This window comes from Anabas testudineus, chromosome 5 (genome assembly GCF_900324465.2).
Source record: "Anabas testudineus chromosome 5, fAnaTes1.2, whole genome shotgun sequence".
NCBI lineage: Eukaryota > Metazoa > Chordata > Actinopteri > Anabantiformes > Anabantidae > Anabas > Anabas testudineus.
The window spans coordinates 562240-583040 of NC_046614.1; the positions used below are offsets into that span (position 1 = coordinate 562240).

Genomic DNA, 20801 nt, shown 5'->3' on the forward strand with positions numbered 1-20801 from the left:
GGTGCTTCTGGATTTTAGTCAGCAACAATTTCCAGTTACGTTTGTAACACTGCTTCCTGAAACAGTTTTTCACAGCTCAGCCCTCTGAGAGTGGTTTGTTTCTGTCAGTGTTCTGACGCCAACAAAGCAAAGTTTATGTTTGACTCAATCTTCCTTTTACTGTTAATATGTTAACTCACACACAGACGCAGATTCATCCAAAATCTTATCCTAGCCACACTGGTCATTCATTGATTAGACAGGATGTCTTTTTGGCAGAGCCTCAGGAAAATGTAGCAAACATGTTCTAACATACTCGTATTACGTTCACGATCAGTGATTGAAATTCGAACTGCAGTTTTAGAGTGTTTTTAATATCCTCTCATTTATATCATTTCCTTCTGTATTAGAGTATTGATCAATAGGGAGAAACACAGCAACCATACGTGATCACTGTGAACTCCAAGGTGGCTGGACACACACTGATATTTCACATCACACACACATCATGAGACAATCACACCCGCTCATGGGGCTAACGCACATGAAGAAGAATAGATAAAAAACTGGTCATCGACATAAAGGGCCCTTTCTGGTCTGTGCTTAACACGTGACATGTTGTAATCCACATGTCCACTGATCTTTCTGCTTTCAGCTTTAAGAGCTAATTATTATGTACTTGAAACGTCTGTTCTGTGTCATCAGCATTATCGAATGTAATATTACCTCCATATTAGCAGGGGTTCCAATGCTCCTCAGCACAAACCTGAGCTAATATTAGTGTTTAGCAAGTGTGTTGATAAGCACAAAATGCATAGAAGCATTGTTGACTGCTGCTGCTGTCATATCCTTAACCGATTATTCTGGTGAATGATGTTCCAGTGAGTAGTAGAGTCCTCTCAAAATCAGGGGTTTCAGCAGTGTAAGGGTTGCACTGGATGACATAGATGAGATAGATGTAGATTTGGCTTCTGAAATGATGCTGCTCCAGCTGGTGGCACCACCTATCTGACCTATGCCTAAAAACGGTGCTGAACCCTACTCATGAAATCTACTTGGCGACAACAGTGGATGGATGATGCCACTGACTGCAGAGGTAGCTCCCTCTTTGGTGATGTAGGTCTGGTTACATGTGAACATATAGTGAAGTTTGGGGTCTTTCTGCTGGTTAATTTTATAACCCACTTTACTAAACCAGGAAGTGAGGCTGGAGCAGAGGACAAAATAGCGCCGGGCCCCCGCAACTCTTCAGCAGAGTGGCTGTCCCTGGCAACGCTGAAGCGGTCTGTGCCAGTTTTGGGCCACTTCTATCCCGGGGCTTCTTTGAGCCCAGAAGAATGTCAGGGGGGTGTTTTGGAAACCTTCCCTCAGCTCAGGATGAATGGCTGTCCACCGAACACACTCCCCACCCCAACTCTCTCTCCACTAGAGGAGCAGCAGAAAACTGCGACAGGCCCGAGTTCTTCTGAGTCAGTCTGTCCTTCCTGTACGAGTTCTGTCATTAATCACCCAGATAAATTAGCTTAAAGGACATTTTACAACCTGTATCTTCCTCCAGTTCAAGGTCTTGGCTGTCAGGTATATGTCAAAGTGTCCCTGGTCAAGACACTCTGAACTCTTGGCACCCTAAATGCAGCTGCCTGGCCAACATTTCCCCAAGGGGAGGATTAATAATGTATCAGTTATAACTATAAATATCGCATTTGATTTAAATAATTGCCACAGACCTATTATCACTATTTCCTTTTGATTTTATTATAATGTCTCCCAATTTTTTGCCCATACTTTAACCTGAGCCACAAACTACTCAAGACCTCAAAAAGGTAATCAGTTCCTACCAAATGTGTCCATTGCAACATGACAACAACATCCTCAAAAGCGCAGTAACTGTTACATTCCACACACAGCGGTCCGCCAGCACACATGACAACATGCACTATTTGCTTGCTAGCAGTAATGCTAACACGGCTATCCCCATGACCCTCGCCCTGCAGGTTGTGGGGGTCCATCGAGTCTCTCCGCAGTGTACAGACCAACATTCTGGCTCAACTTTGCCCCACTGTACTTACTGTGCTGTATTGGACTAGTTTGGTGCACACAGTTCTCCATGCAATCAGGGATTATAGGAAACTTTTTGACTCACTTTTGGGTTTACTTCCAAAGTGAAGTAGTTGTGATGAACTGTCTCTTGAACTGAAGAAATGTTTTGCAGTGATGTTGTGATGTTCTCAGAATGACTTTTTCTTTCAGTACATCAAAAGAAATAGACATTATGATAGACAATAACATTGTTATGTCACTGCCTGGGAAGATGTGTGTGTGTGTGTGTGTGTTTTGTAACGGGGACTGAGAAAATCTGTCACGTTGACAAAGGTGTTAGAAACTAAGAAGCAGCAGATAAATTAGTATTGTCCTCATAGGCTATGTTTGCTGGTATGCGTGTGTGGCTGTGTGTGTGTGTATGGGTGGATGAAGAGTAACCTCCTGCAGGCAGCACGTGGGTCATCCATTAAACAAAACAGACATTTTCATCACATCATGGAGAGATGGACACAAAAATATTGAGATCAGAGAGGAGTTTGGAGCAAACCGGCCTTATCTTAAAGGCCCATACTGGCAAGTTTTGCGTCATTGCCCATTTGCTGCATATCCTGTACAGTATACTGTATGTACAGTAGTTTGCAACACTGATGCCAAAACCTGCTCTATGTTGTTAACATTTTCATCATCATACTTTTTCCTACGCTTTACCATTGGTCCATTTGCTTGAGCTAATAAATCAATTACACTCAACATCACTGCCATTTGGTTTTGCATTTTGAAAGGCAACGCAACCAAAGACAGTTTTTTAGAAAATGACTAGGAGCAACGCAGATTTGCATTTGAAGCATCCTTCAATAATATCAGTACTTCCCTGTTTTTGGGAAAATGTTGTTTTTAACTGTCCATTTATCTGACAGCACTTTGCTCAGTATGACTTTCATGTACTTCCTCTGATCAAAATATAAACTATGGTTTATTGTTAAGGAAAAGAATAGAGCTCTTAGCTTTATCTCAACCACAGTAAGTTGCTGTTTATGATGTTAAATATATAGATGAACATTTGGGGAATATGTTTAGGTCTCTTTTCAGAAGTGACCATATTTAAATCATTTCATTAGCTGGCAGATGTTTAGTTAAATTCAGAAGCATAAAGCCTCAAAACAGGAAAAGAAGTTAGCTCGGTTTTGTCTGAGGTTTCCTGAGGTGATTGGTACCAGCACTGAGTACTTCCTGTATCTTACTTACCACCTTATAGATTGACTGTCTAGTCAGACTAAAACCAAAGTGCAAAAACTACAAGTTGTGGTTTTACAGCGGCTCATGTACCAGACTATTTCGTAGGAATTTTCTTCACAAACAGTGTTGTCATGTGATTCCCAGAAAACCACAAATAAAAACAAATGACATATAAAATGTTAATTATAACCATTTTCCACTATGGGGACTTAAAACCACTAACTGAACTTGTACCCAGTGTTGTCTCCAGTGCCTTCGCCCACTTTGGAGACAACTTTGCATTTCAGCACTCCTCCGTACACAGTACTAAATCTTTTTTCATTTTGTTGAAATCTACAATTCAGCAAATATATTCAGCAAATACATGTATTTATATATGTTTCATACCTAAAAGGTGTGTGAGACATAGTAACACTAGGCATATCAGTGACCTTTGGACAGAGCCAGGCTAGCTGTTTCTATTCTTCTATTCAAACTGAGAGAAACACTCACAGAGGTGAAGGTCTTTATGTAGATCATGTACACTTGGCAGTGGTGTTGCACTATTTTCTTTAAGGAGACATCCATTATTCATAATTGACAGAAATAACACAAACAGGATTTTTTTCAGTTTTACATTTGTTACTTTTGAATTTTGAATTCTTTACACTGGTCACACAAATAGAATGAAAGTGAAATGCCATTCAGATGTATTTTGACATGACAGCCCCTCACTGCTCTGACACCCACCCCCATGCACCCAAGCCTTTGACTGTGTAAATATACGTGTTCCTGTAAATTATATAACAGATTTGGAGACCTTGTGTTCAAATCAAATATGACCACTAAGCAAACAACCAGAGAAAGAACACAGTGCCACTGCAATTCATTTTCTCTAAAATGAAGTGGGTGTCCAGTTTGGCAGATAAACAGGGTAAAAAGAGTTGCTAGTCCAGGCTGTGTAACACTGTAAACACTATACTAAGATGTATAAATCAACCTTATCAAAACCGACGGCACATTTAAATGTCTGCGACAGTTTGACGCCTTTCCCGTGATGCCATGATGTGCTACCCTATTAGCTCCATGCTTATATATACTTCCCCATCAATTCACTAATGGAGATTAACATCAGTAGTGATGTTCTACAGTAGAGAGGGCTAAGCCCCCTGAGGATGAAATCCTAGAACCGCCCCTGCACTCCACTTAGATAAAGATTTCTGTGGGCATCAGTCATACTGAGTTTGTGATCTTACTGATAACGTTCTTAGTTTCTTTCCACCACTGAGGCTAATAATTGTCCCTCACTGTGTCTCTCTGCTGCTTTCCACTGTAATTAGTTTAAGTGAATTTAATGTGGAAAAAAACACAGAGAGGAATACAACGGCTTCAGAGGGAGGTCACAGACACGCAACAAGCCTCGCCTGAATCAGCCCATTTTAGACTGATGACGTCCAAAATGTGTGTGTGTGCAAGTCATTTATAGAGCATTAGGACATCAGTGTGGATAGAGGTGAGGTGGATCGGCCCAACGTAGAGGGCTTTACTAGCCAGAGTACAGCGGTTACTGCCATGTTACATGATAACTGTGTATGAATCACTTCTGATGGTCATGGACCTTTAGTGCCTTTTAACTTAAAGCTCTTGCAGCAGTGCCAGGTATTGATAACAAAAAGAAAAAATCCTGACACTGCATGTTACAAATCTTAAATAAAAGCCTTATGATAGTCCACTTTACAGTGGTTGAAGCACTGTAATGAAACATTTTATTCAGTTCAGTTCAAAGTGATCATTTCATTCTTAAATGATCACATCATATTATCCTAAGATTCCTGTGGCTTTGATGATCTTTTAATAAACTTTGAACAAGAAATGTACTGTGCAAGTTGAGAGTACAGAAGCTCCTCAGCTTAAAAAATATGTTAGCATAGGAAATTCCTGCTGTCTGTAAGTAGCACGAGAAAAACACATAAAGCCCCATTATCTTGATATACTTTATATATGTTGGCATGTGCTTGCCATCAAAATTAGACACATATTTCACATGCTAGGGCAAAAGCTATTAGCCAGTTTGTGTCAGTTAAATATGTATTATCAGTTGATAGCACATACTGATTTCTTTCAACCTGTTCCTTTTCTTGTCATGATGCCCATTTGTTTTTAAAATGTTTACATTTATCTTAAGAAAGGCTTTTAAGTTAACTGACTTTGAGATTTTCCACAATAAATAGTATAAAATGACAGTACTGCCTATTATTACTATTATTAAGTGGTATGTTGTTGGAATGTGTCATGAGTCAGTGAAGGTCTCACAAGCTTGTGTGTGCTCCTGTGTGTGATCACTGCCATCTGGTGGGATACAAGTGTAATACAAGCTACAAGTATGTTTAGTCCACTGAATATTCCATAGTCATAACCTCTATGTTACATGACGTGACTGACTTTGCAGCAACACACAGATTGATTGTGTAAAATAAAACATTCAGAAGAGGAATTCTTAAGACAATGAAAATAATCCACAGCTTATTCATCTGGTCCACAGATCCAACAGACAAGAGTTATAGCGACAAGGCTATAGCGACAGCAACGCTCTGTCATTTAGTTTAATAACTCTTAAGTCCTACAGACTAAACTGTGACACCACAACCTGAGTGAATACTCAATATTAAACGATCATTATTACATTGTTACACAGCACACAGCACATGCTGCACCAATTAAACACAGAAAAAAAAGTAACTGTATTGCTGCAAGAATAAAATGTGTCAGTCCAACAATTTCAACAGGATCAGTTTGTTTGCTTACAACAGCAGTGTGATCACTTCACATATTATCATTTAATACACCTTTGATATATGCAATATATTCAAATAGATGCATGATCATCATCACAAATGTGCACTGGTACAGCACAGGAGAGTGATAATACAGCATTCTCAGTGTAATTACAACAATATATTACACTAGAATTATTGATGATAAATCAACTCCCACTCAGTGTTGATTGCTTTAGTGCAAATATTGGTACAGTACAGTTCCCCTGTATGATGTTTTTTTTCCCCCAGGTGATATTAAATTCTACACAGATATTGCAATCATGTTAACCAAACTAAATGAAACTCTTATGTGGAAGCAACACACTGTAGATCTATAAATATACACACTGTAAACACAACGAAAAAACAGACAACAACATGAAATGCATATAATGTAAGTCCTCCTCATATCTTCTGTCTACTTTACTAGACATAATAGCTACAAAATATTTCCTTCTCAAGTATGCACTACAACGTACAATCCAGAGGTGTTACATACTAAAAATATCAAGAACTCAGTAAAAAGAAAGAGCCAGCTCCTCCGTTTTCATGCGTGCGGTTGCATGTAGGTCTCAGTGTCAGTACAGCCCAGCAGGGGGCAGTGTTAGCTGTTACATTAACATGAGAAAGTCATCAGTCTCAGTGCTTTCGATGCTTCTGAGGTTTTTACACTACAGACGGATTTTAGCAGGGTTGTTCAGAGAAGAAGGAAGTAGAATCTCTAATCGAATGCATTCATCTGATGGGGCTACAGATACTCTTCTTCTTTTACATACAGGATCTCATGGGCTGAGCTGGGAACCTGAGAGAGACAAAGAGAGAGAGAGAAATAAGCGTAGTGGTAAACTTTTTCATGCATCTGAGGGTCGAACTTGAGATATGTCGAACTTGGCAGGTCATTACTGAACCTGGCAACAACATCTGATGAAACAAACATCAGCGTCCACTTACATGTCTGGTCTCCTTTCAACAGCGCTATTCTGTCCTCCTCAGCACATTGACTCATGATTGTCAGCACTGCATACCACTGAACATCTGCAGTGTCTTGGCAACTGAACACAATCTCCTGATGAGTTTTTAACAGACAACTTGTCTCAATAAAAGTGAAGTCTATGGTCAAACAGAACCCAGTGGTTCTTAACGCCTCATTCTCTTCTAACTGTTCATTCAAATTTATTTCTGAACTGTTTCTGTGGCTCAGCGTGGACTAGAACTACAGGTCTGGAACTGTGACACTGTGGCTCTGATGGTGTTTTGCGATGATGCATGTGTGTCTTTGTTCTCTGACATTGGGACACTTTGTCTTACTGTCTCTGTACCTGCTAAAACTTCCTTAATACAAGATGGAAATAAAGTGGCAAACTGGTAACTGGGACTGATCTACAGTTTGAAAAGCTGATCTACTGTATAATCTCAGAGACTTTTAGATTGGAACCAAAAGATGCTTGCCTTTTTAAAATTGAAATGTTGAACTGCACCATGTGTCAGATTCTCTCATTTGAATACTGAATCCTTCTGTGGATGACTAGGGTTAATACTGACTTGAACAAACTGTGGTGATGCGTGTACGGTAAAGTCTTCAGATAATTTCAGTTAAATCTGATGTTTAGTAGAGATAACCGCAAAAGCTATGTCTTAATTTTGTGCTCAGCAGTATTGCTGCAGTTGAATGACATACAACAATATGACAGCACAACTGTGTAGGTGATATCCTGATGGCCAGATGAGGGAGTAGGTACGAGCCCTTGTCAGACACACCTCTCCACTCCACATGAAATCACGTCTCACTAGGTGTGGAGGGCACAGTCCATAAACAGGACAGCTTTTTCAATGCTGAACATCTGCTCTATGGATCGTGAAGCTTTTACAGTGATTATATTTACAGTAATAATGTTCTGCAACCTCTGCAGCGTTTGTTCACCTGGTTAACGCCTCCTACCACCAGGAGGCGGTCTCTGATGATGATGGAGGATGCGGAGCATCGAGAAAAGGTCATGGGAGCCAACCTCTCCCACTTCTTTCTCAGGGGATGAAAGGCCTCGACTGTGTCCAGTGCTGACGGTTCATGACCTGCAGAACGCAGAAGTTTTTAGTATTACTATTTATTTATCACAACAACAACAGAAATCAAAAACCAGAACAGATGTGACTGGAGAGGTCAAGAAGGCATAGGCTTGTGCCGTGGACCTCCAAAAAACACAAAAGAATCCTGACAGATTGTTGAGCTCTTTAAAACGATGGAAAGAAATCTGAGGATCTGTGACAAAGCAGCCAGTCCAAGAAATCTTTTACACAACACAAAAAACAAACTACAGTATGAAGTTACCATAAGTCAAATAAGGATACATTCCAGAAAAATAAAGAGTTAATAAATAGGACACACTTCTAGGTAGTAAACGCAGTCTGATGGCTGGTGATGGTTACTTCAAAGTTTCAATGAGCAAAACTCTTTAAAAACTATTTCTGTTTCTGTTGTTGTTTCTCTTGTTATATTTTGGAACAACTCTGAATTATATCCTAACTGTAATTTCCATAAATATACATTTGGCACCTCAGACGAACCATATGAACACTTGTATTTGCTCTCTGTCAAGACAATTTGACATGAATCATCCTGAACCACACAGATGCAGCAGTGTTTGATCAGCCGGAGTTTCAGTTTATTGTTCGTCTCCCTTACCGAGCCCTCCTGCTACCACCATCCGGCCACGCAGGAAAGCAGCAGCAAAGTCAGCTCTCTTTGTTTTCATCGCCACTGTCTCCTCAGACTTCAGCCAGGTACCTACAAAAAAAGAAATGACAGCTGCAGTGAGTAAATGTGTGTGTGTGTGTGTGTGCAGGCTTTTTAAGTGTCTCAGGTGAAGTCCAGTGGCACTGTAGTTCCACGTTCAGCAGGACAGGATGCTGCTGAGCTTGTTTTCAGAGTGTGACCTGCACAAACAGGTCATCCACAAGGCAGCTGCAGCCAGGACATGTACAGTACATCCACACACATACCTGACAAGGACACACAAAGGTTAGACACAGACTACAAACAGATGCAGAGAGGGAACAGGCAGGTTGGAGTTAGGGTCAGACTACTACTAGGGAAAGAAATTGGGGATGTGGTTGTTAGCCTTCTGGCACACCATCTCCACAACTGAACTTCAGCAAAAATAGGAATTGGTGAGCGGTGGGAGACCAACACTGACACAAAGAAAGATGCCAGAGGACCGCAGGACCACTACCTGATCCAGGAAGTCACAACGTCCTTTCTATTTAGCGTGCTAGGACTAAGACCTGGGTCCAAGATGGCTATTCTGACCTCTGAAGTTTGACAAAGTTTTCTCAACAACATCACAATTCAGCCAGCAAGCTAGAAAACACAGTGGATACTAGTCACATACTGTAATACTGTGTATGTTGTTGCACTGAATTCCTGTTTAATTCACTGGGGATTTTTATTTTATTCTGAAAACTACACATCACTTAGGAAATAAATAAATGAAGAACATTTGTTGGTACATGTGGAGCACTCTATAGCACCTTTGTTTCTTTAAATTGCAGGAAGGTTACACTGTCTGGTGCTTATAAACCAATAAACTGGTGACAGTCCTGGGAAATGTGTCATACAGTGGAACACTGTCAGTCGGTCTGCTGCTCCTGGCCAAAATTGGTTTTCATTGGGCTGAATGACAAACAGGAATTTACTGGACCATCATTTCGACAAAAAAGAAAAATCAGAAAGTTTTTTATTTACTGATTCACTGATTTAATTGATTCCACACAATCAGCAGGAAGCAAGGAAATATCTGCCTCTAGTGAAACTGGACACCTTGCTCTAAGGCAGGCTGCTTTGGTCCTGACCGTAAGTCGTGTTCCAAACTGGTTCATTTACTTGGGTAGGAGGTTGAGCTTCAGCCCAGTGGAAGCAATTCACCAAAGCCTGGGGCAGAGCTCATTTGATTAGAGTTCGGTTTTATCCTATTCATTTTAGTAGATGCTTCTTCTACTGAGCATCATTTTGCTGTATGAACAAAAGGGGGGGCAATCCAGTCTTTTCACTAGACTGTGAAGAGGTTTAGTAGGTAGGGTGTAAGGTCGCTTTCAGACTCCCTTGAACCCTGCATTGTAAAGCAACGACTTCAGATTTATTGGACTGGAGCCAGGCCTGCTCTATAACTGGGATGCCATCACTGGGGGCATCAGCGAAATGTTGGACCTGGCACACCACACTGGCTAGTCACATACATGTACGCACATACTGTCAGAGGTTTACTTTGTAATATTGTGTAGTATTTTAGCATCTCATGAGCCTCTAACCATATGAATGTGTTACTCTCAGACTTCCTGGATTATATTTCAATGTGAGATTGTGCTGTTTTAACACAGTGTGACACCCTCAGTCCCTCAGATCCTACCCCCTTAATAGAAGCAGGATCCCAACCACACAGAGCTGCTTGTACAGTGGAGCATATACACTATCCCTTAACTTAACACCCAGAACAACAGTACTGCCAAAACAGAAACCCCACCGCTGGGAAATGACCACAGGTGCAGGGCTTTTTTCCTATTCACCACTGAAATGGCTGTTGGCAGCATTAATCCCAACATATTTGGCAAGAACATAAAAAAAGTCACAGGTGTGGAAGACAATTTTAACTTAATCTTCCTAATTACCTGACACTTAAGATGGACAATGAAGACTGTTTTCTGGAAAACCCCATGTGGCTGAAGCACTCGAGATGATAAAAAACAAAGTGTGTACTTGAGAGTGGAGGAAATGAAAAAGCAAAGCCACCGACATAATGTTTCTCCTCCTCCAACAGATTCTGCAGAACTTTTTTTTTCAGGTTTTGTTGCTGCCAAGTCTTGTTTATCTGAGGGAAACCCAGACCAGAGAGAACTGTGGCAGAGGAGAAGATAACTTCATTAGAGAGGGAGGGCGAATTATGAGGAAGGCAAGAGATAGAACAAGGAGAGAAAAAGTCCTGCTGTATATCTCTGTTTCACTTTTTCCAGATTAGTTTTTCTCTTATTATTCCTCATACTTGTTTTTCCATTTCCTTTCTCTGCCTTATTGTCTCCCACATTCTCTTTGCATTTCCTCCCTGTTGTTCTCATTTATTCTTAGTCCTTTACTTGAACAAGAGGCAGAGACAACAAGGTCAAGAGAAGAGGCAGAGAGAATGAAAGAAAGATAAGTAGCCAGATGGTGAGCCTTACTGCATGTTGTGGCAGCGTGCGATGACGAGCTCTTTTCATTTCCAGCCTGGTTATGTTGCCCTGAATGAGAACACAGTAGCGATCACAGCTGGCCATCCTCTCAGTTCTTCTCAGGGGAAAATCCTCTTGTTCTTTTTATCAATTTTTCAGGTTCAGTAAATTCCATTTTTTTGGTCAGAACAAGGCTACTGAACCTCAATGAAAGCATCAATCTTCAGCTTCATTTTTCATCACAGTGATGAATTTTAATGAAGAATTTAAGAGAGTGTGTATTTTACGTTCTTGTTCACTTGCTTGTGTTTAGATGAGATTTAACACTTAAGAGGTTCGACTAATTAAAGTATCAGTAAAAAAATGGCCCCAAAACTCATGTATTATATAGTAAAGTGAACTTTCAAATGAACATTTACTTATCAATATCCAAGCATGTGATCTGATATAACATCCTAGAAAACGTTACGTTTGTCGTGGGCGGTTTAGGAGGGAAGGTGTGTGTTGGCGATTTCTGTCATTAATGTAGACCACTGGGCTCTAAGAGCTTTTAAAATGCAACTGACCTCCCTAAATGCCTCGAACATACATTGACTGAATGATGGTAGAGAGGTTGGCTGATGGAGAGAGTGCACATCACCGCTCACATTCACTCTAACAATCAGCTGACGTTTACTTTTAGTGGCAAACTGACACATTTGACCAATCGAATAGAAAATATAATTTAGGTACAGAATGCAAACACTAATAGCTCTTTTTAAATCAGTGGTTACAGTGTTACTGGCTGGATTGCCATCTTTAAATTACAGTTGTGTCAACAAATCACACCACAGACTTATGGTCCAATCCTCTGAGATGGAGTTGAGGACTGCAGGCCCGATGTCTATTTGCTTTGGAGGGATTACAAGAGTATTCATGCCAAGATTCTCTTTGTAGGATGCAGGGAACACACCAGCATGTATTATTCTACTCTGGAGGGAGATGGCAGAGGAGAATAAAGAGATGAAGAGAGAAAAAATACAGAGAGAGAGAGAGAGAATACAGACAGAGAGACCAAGTGACAATAGAATGAAGGAGATGAGGCGATCCTCTGAAGACCGCGCTTTGTAGTCTGTGTGGTGGTAATTTCGTCCGCAGTTCTCTGTAATTGTCCCTCATGATTAAAACTAGAAAAGGATGGTGATTGGTTCTCGTTCTTTGATGGATTTTGTCTGTCTGTCATGTATAAATCTCAGCCATTGCTGATAACACAGATGATAGACTTCCACAGAATCTCACCATAATATAGTAGTATTTCGAAAATTTACATATTGGCCTAAAGTCATGGCCAAAACAAGACTACATTCACTTTATTCTCATTTCTGCTTCATTCCATTTTTGTCTTTTGGGCAGTTTTTACATCTCAAGCAGGACGTAAGTCAGAAATACAACACAGGAATACATTTGTTACTAGTTGGCCCCTAGGGGACTGTATCATTTGTGTTTATTGTTACTGTTGCCTGAGTTCTACTTGCTCAAGCATGAGGGACTGATGGAAGTGTTTCTTTGTAAGCCACGGAGACAGCAGCACAGTTCATTATTATAGTTGGGAAAGGCAGCTGAATTACAAATTGTAATGTTGGTTTTGCACAAATCACAAAAGACATTTTTGCGCCAAACAGGTGCAGGTACTAAGGCACCACACTGTTTCCACAGCATTTGTGAAACTGCGAAGATGACACAAATTAGTCTGACAACAGATGTGTTGTGTTGCTCTGCTGTTACCAGTATCATTGTGAGCGGTATTGTTTCCACATTTCCACGAGTGAGTACAATTACACTGCAAGTTATGACATTTAGCCAGTAAGAGAGATTCTCATCCTTGACAGTGAGCAAACCATTTGAAGCCAACTGAATAGTGAAGTCTAACAATGAATCTCATTGAGCTTTTGGTTAGGTGATTTTCTTAGTGTTGTGCAACTCTCAATGAATGCAAACAAAATCTGCACAGGTGGAAAAGAACATTGTATTGTATTTCTGCTTAGCATAATTTCTACTTTTACATTTTTACATTACTTTTTTCATTTTCATTAACTCACCAAAATCTGAAACAAGCTGTTTCCTCTGTCCAACTGCTCAAATACACATGGGACTAGAAATTTACACTCATCTGACCCTTGCTTTTAATTATTATCATGCAACCAGCAAACGTCTGTGAATGTCATGGCTTAGCCCAAAAACTGTTGTTCAGTAACAACCGGGCTTGTTCGTGAAGACGTTTCAACTTCCATCCATCTTTATAAGTAGGAACTTTTGGGAGGAGCAGGAATATTCGATGTTCCTGACCTCTAAAAATAGTCCCATGGTCCCTATAAAAGCTTGAAACAGCCCTGTAGATAGGTTTGGTGTTCTGCCTCATCCCCAGTACTGTGGTGAGAAACCTTCATTTGTATTGTGGATGTGGACATTTCAGAAATTAATACCTGAAGTAAACCTCACCTGTAAATCCCACCTGCACAGGTGGATACCACTACAGGACCAAAGAAAACTGTTTTCAAGCATTTAAATTAACTGACCCATTAAAATATTTCCAAAAGCTAACTGTTTTTTCTTCCTCTGTTAATGTTCCTTCACACCTCCATTCATTGTGTCTTACTTGTTGCAACTTGCCAACAATGCTGAAACATCACCTAACAGGCGTGCATCTTAATACTGGCGATATGGAATGGAACAGTAATAGAATATCACTGTGTGACAGCAGATTGCACCGTGTGAGTGTGGGGAGATATTGCTGCCGATGGATAATAAAGCAATCTGTCTCTAGATCTTGTAATTTAAAGCGCTCCTAATACCCAACCCTCCCTCCACAGCTCATCTCCACCAAAATTAGATACGGGTTGTGCCTGCTTTTCCCCTATGTGTGTGCGCACGTGCCTGAGGATTTGCATTGGTACACGCTCGTGAAAGCTTGTGTTTGTGTGTGTTGTAAAAAGTGTTTTTTTCTTCCTTTCTCTGTCTCACGCACTAGGCAAACTTTCTCCCTATTATCATACATTAACATTATCACTCCCATGTTCTGCTTTATTTGGCTTTCATCCGATGAATCCTGATGTGATCCAGCTGTCTAAAATGACTTATCGATTTCTCCTGTCCCGTTTCTCCTTCCTGTCCCTCCTCAATTTGTTCATCGGGTACTCTGGGGTGCCTTTGCCAGAAATGGGGATAAGTCATCTCTCTGTGCTATGCGACTAAGTGTGTGCTCAGAATTTAGAGGGGAATGATCCTGTTTGATTAGAAAACAATTCGTCCTTTTAAGGAGGTTTACTTTCATGGCTGCTCTCTATGAAGATGGACATTTGCTGTTACTCACCAAAAATGTCAGCATGAGAATTGATTAACAGGTCTTTAATTAAGAAAAAATGTAAAAGGAATGTAAAAGAAGTAATTCAAACTTTTAGGCAATATGCACTGCAGTATTACATAAAATACCTAACTAACTAAAGTCTGAAAAATACATTTTCATGCAATTCACAAACAATTTTATCAATTTTTCAAACAATGAAATGAATCAGGCCTCTATGCAAAAATGTAGATCATTTTTTAAAAAGCATCTATAATTAGCAGTTGTCAATGTTATCAATCTACTAGCTGCTAATTCAAGTTAATCATTTTATAAGGCTACTTGATTACGAGAAAACCCTTTTGCAATTGTGTTACACAGTGAAGAACAGCTGTACTAATGGAGCAAACAAGGGAGCATGGCAATCTTTAGGTTAGTTGTTTGTTTGCTTCTTTACAGGTTCAAAATGGCCAGGGCGAACAGTGCTTAATACTTTTACTGGAGGCATGGTGGAGGCAGCGTAATGGTCTGGAGTGCTTTGTACAGAGTACTCTTTACTGCAGAGTGGAAGGGACCTTGAGGAAGGTCAAAGGTTGTAACTGTGACAAAAGGTCCTTTTTTATGAAGGCATTTTCATCAAAATCATTATTTCTAACTCTGACAACGTCAGCTTGTTCCGTTCTGTTTTTGCTATAGTTCCTATTCAGACAAATTCCATGTCTGTTTCTCTGGAAAACAATAAAATATATAAGTGATGACAAACTTTTGAGTGGTAGTGTATATGTGCCTTTAGAGTCCTGAACCTCATTCCAGCTCCTCTCTAAGTTACATCACTGTAAGAATTGGAATACTGAAACTTAACATGACATTTGCTTTATCTGCAGTTCCCACTAGATTGAGTTTGTGTGAGTGTATGTATGTGTGTGTACTGTTGCAGAGTAATTAAGAGGAATTAATCGAGGTCAGTGTATGTCCCACTAGGAGCCACAAAGACTGAAGACAAACGTGTGTGTGTGTGTGTGTAGAATGTTTCTGTACCTTGGTTAGTGTCAAATATGTTGATGTTTTTGGTGAACTTGGAACTCTGGTGTCCTCCTCCTTGCCGCAGTCCTCCTAGCAAGCACAGCCGCCCAGCTGTGTCCCATATCACTCCCCCATAGGAACGTTTGCACGGCATCATGGGTAGTGTAGTCCAAGAGCGTGTCTCTATGTCAAACACTTCAAAGGCCTTCACTGGTCGCTTACACTGACGACCACCTGAAGGGTTTGTTAAGAACAATAGCATGTACAGTAACTATGTAGATGCTTACAGAGTGTGTATTGCAACTCCAAGTTATTTAATACACAAAGTAAAAACTATAGAAATATAATCTGAGCTGCACTGATCTGACCTGCAACATAGAGTTTGTTGCCCAGCAGGTGTGTGTTGGCATCATAGCGTGGGGTTGGCATGGGAGGAAGTAGTGCCCACACGTCTTTTCGAAGGTCATACTGTTGCAGGATGGTACGAGGCAGTAGATCAGAACCCATTCCCCCCACAGCCAGAGCCCGGCCATCTACACACACACACACACACACACACACACACACACACACACACACACACACACACACACACACACACACACACACAGGTAACGTTTCTGTCTGGGTGCTTTCATGCATTTATTACATACTAGATTAAATCCAACACATATCATTGCAACAATTAGTCTAACAACAACAACTTGCTCAACAAAAATCAGCTTGTGAAAGACTAATCCCAGCTGATGCAAACGCCTCATTGGCCTTTATGCAGTGCTAAAAGGCTGCTAGGGTAGAGAGTTGGACAAAAAGTTAGCATGTGACAAGAGATTGTGACAGACATGGGGAGGACAGGGAGTACAGCATAGAGCAGCAGAATAAAAATGCTAGAGTCCATGTCTGGCACCTTGGTATGACACCTCTAGCATAAGAATAGAAGTGGGTGAGAGTGCTAAAACAAGCAAACGCAGCATTAATCATCAGACTGAAGAGAACAAGAAGTGCAGGGAAACAATCTGCATGTTTATTATGTTTTTACTTTATTCATTTTTCGTGTTTTTATATACAGCGAGTTACTTCCCATTCTCACCTTAATATCTCTTTGTTAAATAAAGAGGTAGGAGGAAAAAGTTTCCCACATACTTTATATTCATTTTCATGAAAAGAAAAGCTCATTACCTGAAGTTCATTATTTAATATCTGGAAAATAATGATCCAACAAATGTCAATAAAAATGGCATCATTTAGTCAATTCAGTGTCTGACTATTCATCTAAAAATACCATATTTGTTTTAATTTGGCCCCATCGATCAGTTTGTCAGACTATTTGTCTCTTTCTCAGCTGCTGGGGATGAGTTTGGGGATAAAACTGCGAGCAAAGGGCCAAGGATCGAAGATTGGTCAGGGAGATGGAGAGAGCACCACTACGAAGCCAATAAGTCTTTGTGTATACAACATCTATCTATGTTGCAGCAGACACTAACAGATGCACCACTGGACTGAACACAAACTGATCCCAGGCTAAAAATATGCTTATACACTGTTTGATAAATTCCATCTGTGGCTTTAAGACATTTTTTTTCCAACTTGGAAATGATGTGTTAAGGCATATTATACACCTTAACACATAATTGTGAAACTAGAAACCTGTGCAATTAGTAGACAACTTAAGCTGTTTGCAGATATGCACTGTAAACCTTAGCCTATCTAGACGTTACCTGGTGGAGCGTGTGAGAATGCAAATGTCTGAAGCAGCGGAACGAAACATTACCAGACTTTTACGCTGACAGCTCCCAACTGTAAAGTCTGTGTAATGTCTCAGCTCTGAATTATCCAGACCTGTTTCTTCAGGCATCAATTCCTGAATTCATATGAGAAAAGGGTTTTAGAAGACCTGGGCTTAGTATCAGTGATGATGATGATGTGTGCATACCTTTGACAGTGATGGATATGCCCATCAGGGCTTCGCGCAATGAGCTTCTTTTCCTCCACCTGCCTTCATCAGTGTTGTAAATCTCCACCACCTTTAGGGGACTCTGGTCCTCTCCCACTCCCCCCACCACCAGGATCTGCTTTCCAAGGACGGCCACAGCTGCCCCAGCACGAGAGGTGGGCATCGTGGGCAAACTTATCCACCGGTCCCCCTGGAAACAGAGACAAGCAGCTTTGTTCAGGCAAAGCAGCAGCAACAGTTCAGTTGCTGTTTCTCTCTTGTTTTATGATTTAGAGGTAAAACTTTTTGTGTTTTTTGTTTTTTTTTTTCTTTTATTGTTACATCCCTTTGGTGTAAAATTATTTCCTTTTACTGTGTCTTCATGTAGCTTTAAATGTAATTTTGCCAAAAAAAACCATGAGTGTAATGTCACAGCATTATTTGCCTTTCAAGTGTATATATGTGCCTTAAGGGAATGTAACAACCCCTGTGTACACACTTTTCTGTGTTAGTTGAGAATGGTTTGTTTTTTGACAGCAAAAGCAAAAAATTGAGCCTTGAGATAAATAAGAATAAACCATTACTGTTTAAACTTTATTTAGCTAAAAATCTAATTACACTTTAAGCACAGTGTTCAAGTTGCATTTCTGTGGTACCTCTGGGGAGTAGAGCTCCAGGCCTGGGCAGGGCCTCCCTGCAGCATCACAGCCCCCTAGCATGTACATCTGCCCCCCGACCTCAGACAACGTGTGGTAGACACGGCCACTGGGCAGCCGTGCCAAGCTCTGCCAGTGAAACTCGTTTGCTGAAGGCACCGCCATGGCCTCAGCACCCGAGCAGAAGACTCACCAGCAGAAAACAGGCCAAGACGAGTGTAGGTTTTGGGGGTGGATTGATCAGCGGAAGCAGAGAGAAGATGGAGGGGTGAGATGGTTGGGAGACTGTGCAAGCAGTTCCTCAGGGTGAGGAGGAGGGCTCCTGATTAGAAAGGTGAAACGGAGGTAGTAGGAGTGGAAGAGACTGATCAGTTAAAGACCAAGCTGAACTCTCTTCCCCTGGGGATGGTGTGCTGCCTCTTGTGGGGGCCTGGAGAAGATGAGACAGAAAAGATGAGAAAGATGACACAGAATGCAGCAATGCAACATACAGCAGAAAATAAATTCAGTGAATGTCTGAATGGTGAGTACATTTTCGGTAGAGGGGATATTTATAGCTACAACAGTGCAAAGTAACTACAGACAGAAAATGTACACATGTTCCAAAGTACAGGCTCCATTTAGGGCTGCAGCTGACGACTATTTGGATCGACTAGTCTTTTGATAACTGCAAAGTTATGACCTGCACAATTAGTCAATATTCTGCTGCTGATACAAAAATAAAATTGCAATATCCAATATATATCTGTTACAATTAAAAACCAAGAATAAGCAAAGCGGCAGCAATAAAACAAAGCAGAACTAAAGCAGTTTCCCCCTAAATATATCAAACAATCAATTGAAATAAAACAAGAGGGGGAGGATAGAAAAATCTGTCTGTGTCTCATTCTGTACTGGTGGATCTAACATCTCTACCTGGTCTCATGAGAGGGCAACTCTTCTGAGATGAAATATTCCCTGCTGTAGGGAAGGAAGCCAACAGAGGCTGAGACCCTCTGCTCGAGTCGGGTGGACAACAACACTTGAAAAACATGCAATGATGTCACCAACATGACAGACACTTTATTTTGTCTACAATTAAATTGGTAATTGATTATATTTGACAACCTTGACTAATCATTGCACCTCTAGTTTAGTTGTGCTGGTATGATACTGTAACATTTATACTACTTTAAATCTTCACTCACCTACATCTCACAGGGGAATATTTATTTTATTAGTCAAGTCAAGTCAACTTTATTTATAAAGCCCTTTTAAAACAGCAGACTGACCAAAGTGCTTAACAATTTAAAATAAAATAAAATAAAATAAAATAAAATAAAATAAAATAAAATAAAATAAAATAAAAGAATAGAACATAATAAAAGTGCAATCACAATAACATTACCAACAAAACATTGCATTACTATGTAACATTTGAATATAGGGCTACAACCATACATTATCACACAACAGAGGAACCGAGTAATACATTACACAAAGAGAGAAAGGAAACAATAACTGGACACTATTTAGAACAATTAACTTTTTTTTTTTTTATCTCATAACCAAATATTATGTCAAATATTATGTGGTAACAGATTGTCCAGTGTGAGGTTGTGCCACCTTCTGCCATGGTCTTTGGCCCTGGGGGGAAGTTTTATATAATATTAAATTAAATATCTTGGATTTTGGACAATGTCTTGGACAAAACAAGAACAAAACAAGCAATGTGAAAATCTCCTTGGACTCACTGTCCTCAGACATTTCATACACCAAGCAGATCTAAGCAGGTTTACAGAAAGGTTTAAAATGCACATAAACTCATACAAATGTACTAGAAATATCTACAATTATTATAATGTAAGTTTGGTTTAGGGAAGTTTTACATTAATAAAACATGTTGTTAAGACTTTTTTTGTCTTTATCTGGCAGCCGACTGCCAGGCTGTTCCTCCACAACAGCTCATGAGATAAGAGCATAGGCAGGCATACAAATGAGTGTAAATGCCCTTACAGTGATTTGCAGAACAGATGCTGCCATCTAGTTTGGCAATGCTTCATTCAGAACCCAAATCACAGCAAATGGCAACCTAATGCGAGTTAACTATGACAAAATGGTTATCTCGACAAATACACCCACTTCCTGGACTTTCATGTTACTCATTACTGGTTTTTTTCGTCCACACAGAATACAACTCTCCATCATCATCCAGTCCAATATAAATCAGCAGCTTAAATTAGGTTTACCATGTCTACCTAATATTGCTATTAACCTATGTATAACAACAACACACCAGAATGCTAATTGCTGAGTGGACATGCTGGACTGACTTTAGCAGTATGACGGACTTCATGTTACAGTTTACTCACCTCTCCCTCTAACACTACATCACTCTGCTTGCGTGTAACACTGACAGGAAACACTCTCATCCTCTCGTGAGTAGCAGCTGCAGTCTAGTGGAACTGAACTGATGTGGCGTCGCTCATGTTTTAAGTTTCCTTCCTTGTTGCTGCTGTTGTTTTTTTTTATTTTTTCCAGCGTCATCCCTCAGAAGCTTTTCTGTTTCCTGTTTGCAGCCCACTTCTCCTGCCTACACGTGGTTTCCAGCAAGGAACAATGAAAAAAGTCTGTCATTGACG

General features: G+C 40.3%; 1 protein-coding gene across 1 annotated transcript; it reads right to left on the bottom strand.

The window, feature by feature from the left end:
- Positions 1 to 5832: 5832 nt before the first annotated feature.
- Positions 5833 to 20692, bottom strand: klhdc8a (kelch domain containing 8A). The gene is made up of 8 exons (XM_026344658.1): positions 20532 to 20692; positions 18181 to 18610; positions 17525 to 17735; positions 15960 to 16124; positions 15607 to 15825; positions 8734 to 8835; positions 7975 to 8123; positions 5833 to 6855 (listed from the first exon to the last, which is right to left on the bottom strand). Exons 2-8 carry the CDS (start codon positions 18343 to 18345, stop codon positions 6802 to 6804), a joined length of 1065 nt encoding a protein of 354 aa, XP_026200443.1. The 5' UTR covers positions 18346 to 18610; positions 20532 to 20692; the 3' UTR covers positions 5833 to 6801.
- Between the last annotated feature and the right edge of the window lie 109 nt (positions 20693 to 20801).